Source organism: Idiotropiscis lumnitzeri, chromosome 12, assembly GCF_059441095.1.
Source record: "Idiotropiscis lumnitzeri isolate Australia: NSW breed Sydney's pygmy pipehorse chromosome 12, RoL_Ilum_1.0, whole genome shotgun sequence".
NCBI classification, from domain to species: domain Eukaryota; kingdom Metazoa; phylum Chordata; class Actinopteri; order Syngnathiformes; family Syngnathidae; genus Idiotropiscis; species Idiotropiscis lumnitzeri.
Window position 1 is genome coordinate 1,713,443 of NC_142402.1, and position 7,662 is coordinate 1,721,104.

Sequence of the window (7,662 nt, forward strand, 5' to 3'; positions counted from 1 at the left end):
AATTCAAATATTCAGTTTAAAATTCAAATATTCAAGTTAAACAATTCACATTCAAGTCGATATTCAGATTCAGTTTCTTGTGGCACAAAGGTACATCAATTTCCTCTTCGGCCAATCAGCACCTTCGTTTTGAAGGCCGTAAACTATGCCACTCGTAAAATTCAGGTTAAAATAAAACAAATATATAATTTATATAATTCAATAATTCAGTTTTCAATTCAATAATTCCGTTTGCACTTCAAATATGCAGTTTTCAATTCAACTATTCAAGTTAAGCAATTCCGTTTGCAATTCAAATATTCAATTTTCAATTCAAATATTCAAGTTAAGCAATTCACATTGAAATCGATGATATTCAGATTCAGTTTCTGGTCGCACAAATATTTGCCCAAACTCTTGTCTTTTGTTTTTTTGTTCCTGTCTTTGGTTTGATGATCATCCATTCCGATAGGTGGCGGTATTTTACGTGAACGATGTTGTTAACCCAATTAAATTCAAACAAGAGGAAGTCGACGCTGCATTTGCTTATTGGCTTTTCATCGACGCTGGCTTTCGGCTTCTTCAGAAACTTCGCTAATGGACAAATCGTTTTGTGAATGGAAGAAACGTTGTCTGAACAAAAGTGACATTAGTAAAAAGGGAAATGTGGATGAAGATATTGTGCACTTGGTGTCTTTGCTCAATAGCTACGAGGAGTATTTCACCACCAGTTCATGCTCCGGACGTATTACAGTAATTGACACGGTGAGCGTGTTTTTTTTATATATACGTCACTAGATACGGTTGCTATATCCGGTATTAGTAACACAATTTTCTTTGTACTGAGGCGAGTGTCGGTAAATATTTTACAAATGTGGAAATTACGTTGTTTTCAATAATGTGGGTAGGGAGGAACTGTGTGGCGATTGTCAGTAACTGCCATCAGTAGTGGGTAGAGTAGTCGGAAAAAAAATACAAATTCGATAAGCGCAAATATAGCAGTGAGGCGATTGAGGAAGTGGGCTATGATGTTTCCAGCGGGACCACGTTTAAGTGTCAAGATACAGTTGCGGTCTCTTAGAGAACACGTACTTGTATTCCAATTGATTGATTTTTAATGTAACGATCGATAGCTGCGCCGTGACAAGCAAAAGAAAAAAAACAAAGTCACTAGCCTTCTGCATTGGACTTGAGTTGGGTTGAAATGCGATATAAATAAAATTGCATTGTATTGTATTGTATTAATGACCACTGATACAGTAGGACATCTGAATGTCGTACTCAGCTATTAAAGCCCCTTTTTGCCCCTTTTTGGAGCTCGGCTTGTTATTTTTTTCCCCCCAGTTTCAACTAGGGCTGCACGATATTGGAAAAAAAATGACATTGCGATTTTTGGGGAGGCTGCGATGTACATTGCAATATTGAAACTAGAAACATTTTCACCAGATTACTCAAATACCTCTGTTCGGGAAGTCTTTGCTTTATTATACAGCTCTGGGATGGCCACTTGATAGAAGTACGTGCGCCACGGCATTTTATACCTTTTGTCGAGCGTGCGGATCATTTTTTTAAACTTCTCCTTCGTGACGGCGTTGAGTTGCTTTCGCTTTCCCCCCTTGAAAATTGCATTCGTTCAATTATTGCATTCGTGATTTGTCAATGCTGTTTGGACTTCTTATCATAAGGTGGTATAATAAAGGCGTCTGTCATTGTTTTTGAGTAGATGGTTTTAAATTGGGTCCCACGAATGAGTCAGAACTGGTCATATGGGGGCTCGTAATAGCAATTCAAATGGTCGGGCAGGTTTGTTGTATTACCTCGAGTTGCAGCAACAACGGCGAGGCACTGTCGGCAGAGGTTTTTTGTGTTTTGTGTGTTGTGTATTCCTTTTTATAGCCGAAATAACTCCATATTTCGGATGTTGACTTACTGTTGGGGACTAAATCTACTGCAGCTTCTGCTGCTGTCTCCTCCTGTTCGTAGGGCAGACTGGCAGTGAGAGTGGAGTGGGGGGGGCATTGACTAATTAGCAGGGGACGTGAGCAAGACGGTCTGTGTAGTCTCAACAATGTAGAGCTTAGTGTAGAGTGAGTGCTGCTTTTATGAAACAGACCAAACGTTTCCGTGTTCTAAAAAAGAAACATTGCACGTCCTACGATGTGACTAAGCCCATGCGCACATCGCAATTGCGATGTTCAAACCGCATATCGTGCAGGCCTAGTTTCAACATCTACTCACAGAAGGGAGTCAAGCGAGGTAATATTGCTAGAATTGTCAATTTTGTTCATCAAGTCAAGTCAAATTTATTTGTCTAGCCCTTAATCACAGACTCAAAACCCCATCTGGGGAAAAATCAGAAACCTTGAGAAGGGACCACAGATGGGGGGCATCCCCCTTTCAAGATGGTCGGGCTGCAATGGATAAGATAAAGATAAGATAAAGATGGCCTTTATTTGTCTCAAATTTGAAGATATAGGTCACACAGCGATGGCGGTGTAATGTAGCCTTTAATGTATAATAGTAAACATTCAGAAAAGCAAACCTATGCGGATATACACAGTTTACTTACATCCTTCAACATATGTAAGTGTAAGGAAACAATCCTAATATTTGTCCAAAGTACAGAGGGCAAATAAATAAAAATGCTGCAATGATACAAATACTGCAATGATAAAAAGTACTGCAGTAGTAAACAAAAACAGCTACATTAGCAATTTAGTAGATGGCTGACGTCATCATGACGAAGAGGTTCAATGTCAAACATATTAGATATGTATCATCATATCAATAATATCTGCACTATTTTGCACTACATAGAACTGTGTTTTCTTGTGTTTTGAGAGCTGCACAATAATAGGTCTCCAAATTACATATTTTAATGAATTTAGCTTTGCTAAGGGACAATGATTCTATTCACATATAATCTGACATTTAAGTGATCTGCTTCTCGGGTTGAATCCCTGAAGCGTGTGCTGGTGTCGGTACTAGTGGTCGGGTTGCTAGATGTGGGTGGGGTCCTTCGGTAGCCTTCGCATCTGCTGATGATGACACGCGTGATAATATATTTATGTATTATTTCTTTGACTCCATGTTTGCTACCCCTGTTTGTTACATTTTATATTTTCTGAGTTACTAAATAATAACAATTTAAAAATAAAGTACGTTTACTGCTACTTTAGCGAGGATCATCCTTTTTTTTTTCCTTCGGCGTCCTCTGCGTGCCTGTCGAAGATGTCAATGTTCCGTTGCTTTGGGAATGAGACTGGTTAAGGATCAGAGGGAAAACATGGAAATGTTTTATAAAGAAATATTTCACACTATATACAGACATTATATTAATACAATCTTGTGAGCCACTGCATTATTGCAGGTTAGCACAAAAAAAAAAAACTCACTTCCTGAAGTGATTCGTTCCACTCACGCTCACTGAAAAGATTAGTTCTTTATGAACAAATTGTTCGCGAACGGCACAACTTTAGTAGACGAGTGGTTCATGAACGGCGAGTCAATGCGCGTGTTGGTGATGTTTGAAGCACTATGAAGCGGCTGTAACACGTCACTGATTCAGGAAATGATTCGCTAGGTTTGAGTGTTGTTCGAAATATTGTTTTTAAATAAAACTGAATAAGCATTTGATTTTACTTCATTTCAAATGTTCACTTGTTGCATAAAAGCACAAACATAGACAAGTAACAGAACAATTCATGTTAAAACTTTATTTTTTTGTATTCGAAGCATGATTTACAATCCACCATTTTATTGCATGCGGCAAGCCTTGTATACATTTTTCTGTGCACATGATGACGGAGTCGAGCAAATGAATCATCTTGAAGCACCTACGTGTGTGAAGTATTGCCCTGCTGGGCTTGACTGCTTCATGGGGCTTCATTTTGTATACATTATATGTACAAAGAAAACGTACATTAGTCTGGAATGTAAAACATTTTGGGGTTTAAAATATGCATTTTCATATACACAATTATACATGAATACAAAATTACACTAGACAGAAAGTAGTTTTTAATAACTTCAAAAAACTGCCCCCTAATAAAACCTCTTAAGTGTCTCTGCATTAGTACAATAATAGCTTTTATTGTTTTTAATGCTATAATGGCATTTTCTGTCATGTTTGTAAAGGTCACTGTACATTGTGAAGAAAATAGAAAATTAAATCGAAATTGCAAGATTTGTCAGAAATAACGCAATGATTTTTTTTTTTCTTAAAATCGTTCAGCCCTACTGGATACAAATTTTGGCAGGCACTTGCAAGAATATTTATCCCCTAGTAACTTTACCTATGAAAAAGGGATCATGCTCATACTTACTCAAAATGATCCCAGAAATACACAGAGTAAGTCAATTGATGGTTAGGGTTCACCTGTGAGGTGAATTACTGCCTGCCAGAATATGTATCCTCTCCATTGGCCTGGAAAAGATCACCGCTGAAATTCACTACACTTCACATTCACGGCTTATTAATAAAAACATGTTCACAAAACTGTGTTGATATATCATTTGCAAATGTGCATAGCTTGTGCTGAATTGTAATGAATAATTTGTTGAATAAAATTCTGACCAGTGCAAGCGTTTTTTGTTTTTTTTTTGCCAAACCTTGTTCATATAAACATTCATCAAACTCAAAGTTGCATATTCCTTTATTTCTTTGGATGAAAAAGCTGTAGTCACGATTATGTGATTTAGATCTATTTGATCCATTGACTGAATATGTGTAATTGAGATGTTCTACTGTGAGCGCACCTCCTATCTAATGCAGAACGCAAGTTACTTTTATTTTGTTTTTCTTTTGCTTCTCAATTCAGTGAGAAACATTACAGTAAGAGTGTTTTACTGTATAATATTAATTCTTCAAAAAACAAAGAACTCATCAGTATTTATTTAACAGTAGGGAGGGGAGTCTGGTAGGAAAACAATTTGATGCGTATCTAGATACAAGGGTTACGATTCGATATAAAACAAATATATATCTGTCAAGGCAAAATTATTCCATACAATTCTGTACAGTTTAGAAGCGGAAAAAAAAAATTAAACTGAAGTAGATTCAGAATAAACAATGAAAACGAAGTATATCATTGCAGCCTCAGCAAATAGCCTAGTGTTTTGAACACAACAGGAATTTAGGTAGGTAACAAAAGTGCCATTTAAAATTGTAAGAACAAATTACACGCGGATTAGAGAGCTGTCAGCGAAAGAAAATGCAACTTCTTACAAATCTTCTGTTTAACTTAAATCTGATATCTCCTCTCCCCTTATAATGGTTAATTTGTTTTAGGGTCCAGAAAGCTGCATTGTACAGAAAAAGAATCTTGTCTGGCTGTTGGTCTCGCATACGAAATGCAAATTTGACGACGTGGTGAGGATTTTTTTTCAATGTCATCAAACTGTTTATTAATTTGCTGATGTCAATGCTTGAATATTTACATATATGACCCAATTATTGAGTGTGTTTGCTTTGCAGATGTCTGCTCTGGCCAGCTGTTGTGGAAGTGCTGTGCTGAAATTTGAGCCATTTGTGCTCCATGTTCAGTGTAGGACACTAGAGGATGCACAGTTAATGGTGAGAAAAATGAAACAAATTCTGGGGCCATTTGCCATCACAAACTTTTGCTACCGAATTTAACAACACTACAACATCCTGAAATCTTCAATCACAGATTAAGGGTGCTAAAAAAATGACTTAATTACGCTGACAATGTATTTGTATGGTGCCTGTTGCCAGCGTTTAACAGCTGCTCCAACCCTAGCTTGCGCGAGCATGAGTTTGGTTGCCGTGGCGGCACTACTACTACCACTACTACGACTACCTACTATTAACTACTAAGTGTGAGTCAGCGCTAGCTAGGGTTAGCACCACTATGCGTTGATTAAGAGATGAGTTAGTTGACTCAGAAGCCTTATACATCCCCCACTTGCACTCATAAAAGGCGCGTCATTGGTTCCCGGCATGAGATCGACCAGTGACAGCACGAGTGGATTATCCTCTGAGTTGATTGGTTGTGCATCATCACTGCCTCACCCAGCATCTTCCCTTGTTGCATTTTGCGAGTCTCATCCGTGTTAATAAACTAACGGCAATTTTGACCGAACGTTCTTTTCGGAAACTCATCACATTATCCAAATATCCCGTTCAGCTCTTCAGTCAAGCCGGATAAGCGTATCGTATTGTAGAGAAAATTCACATAGTGTTGCAGCATCGTGAAGGCCAAAACACTCGTCCGACGAAATAAGACGTATATTTGGGAAACCGTTGGCAGAAAAACATAAAGCAATTATAGCTGCGAGCAGTTATAAAGGGCCTTCGCAGCCCTGGCAAATTGGGGAGCTGGCATGTTAGGATACTCGTATATTGGAATTGGAATGTTTTTTTCAATGAATCACGTCTGATTAAAAGCTATTTTGATCAAATATGACCTATAAAACAACACTGCTAGTGTGGGCCGACGCCAACAACAGAGCAACAACAGTTTCTCGTCAGGAGTCAGATGGTCTCTCTCTCTCGCACATAACCCATTTTATTCAAATATTTCTTTTGCATTGTCTTCGATATTCTAACGACCTAGGTCGGTTATATTTTATTGTTGAGTGTTGCTGTTAATGTATTGTGGCAAATGTGTCATGTTGTGTCACTTTGAGTGTCAAACATAAACACAACACGATGCGTGGTCCTGAGTTAGCACATGCTCTTTCTTTTTCCACCCAATTTTTGTGAAACGTACATCCAGGGCTGCTTTTTGAAAATTTCTTGGGGGCACTAGTGAGGCATTTTTTAAAAATTGCACAAGAAATTAATAAACTATTGATGATTTTGGCTGGCCTAATCTGTGTATAAGGTTTCATTAGTTTTCGTTCACATTCAAAATCTGTCTTGTTGTATTGGTAAACTGTGCTTAGCCATGCCCACAGCCTGTTTCATATTTTGAGGTTATTGAAAGCCTAAACATTCTTCTGAGCAAATATGAGGTACATATTCTTAACCTGCTTGGAGGAAAACATCAAAGAAGGAAATATTTCTTTCCTTAAACCATTAGGAGGCGCTATCACTATGAGTTCATAAGTTTGTAGATGTCTTCAGGCTTATAGTATTCTCAAATGAAAAGAAATATTTTGTAGAAATTATGTGGTTCAATGTACAGCAACTTTTGTTGTCAAAGCGACAAAACTAAGTACTAAGCCAAGTAAATTCAAATTCAAAATGTCTGACTTTTTGTGAAAAATGTCAACCCTTTTCTATTAAGATCATGAAGGCCTAAAAAACCTTTTCAATTATAGATGAGCAATCTTCAGAAGAAATTATGTGGCTCAAGTTACAGCAGCATGTCAAACTTTAAAGTAAATTATAAATGGCTGACTTATTTGTAGGTCTTGTCTTAATACATACTCCCCCAAATGTTCGTACATCTGATCCCTTTAGCATATTTGCACAAGGAATTAATAAAATATTGATGATATTGCCAGGCCTGATGTGTGTGTGTGTGCAAAGTTTCATGAGTTTTCGTCAATATTTAGACCCTCAAAATCTGCGTTTTCATTGGCGAAATGAGCGTTGCCAAGGCAACAGCTTTTGGCAAAAAATCACAAATTCCATATTTTGACGTCATTAAGGGCTCAACACTCTTCTGAACATATATGAGGTTGACCTTGTTAACCAGTTTGGAGAAAAGTATA

General features: G+C 37.5%; 1 protein-coding gene across 3 annotated transcripts in view; it reads left to right on the top strand.

Moving 5' to 3' along the window:
- The first annotated feature begins 500 nt into the window (after positions 1-500).
- tyw3 (tRNA-yW synthesizing protein 3 homolog (S. cerevisiae)) overlaps positions 501-7,662 on the top strand; it is a 27,181-nt gene continuing 20,019 nt past the window's right edge. For all 3 annotated transcript variants that reach the window (XM_088311485.1, XM_088311486.1, XM_088311487.1), the window contains exons 1-3: positions 501-744; positions 5,270-5,350; positions 5,456-5,554. In XM_088311485.1, the coding sequence (XP_088167611.1) occupies positions 577-744; positions 5,270-5,350; positions 5,456-5,554 (348 nt within the window). In that variant the 5' untranslated portion in view covers positions 501-576. The remainder of the gene's footprint in view (positions 745-5,269; positions 5,351-5,455; positions 5,555-7,662) is intronic.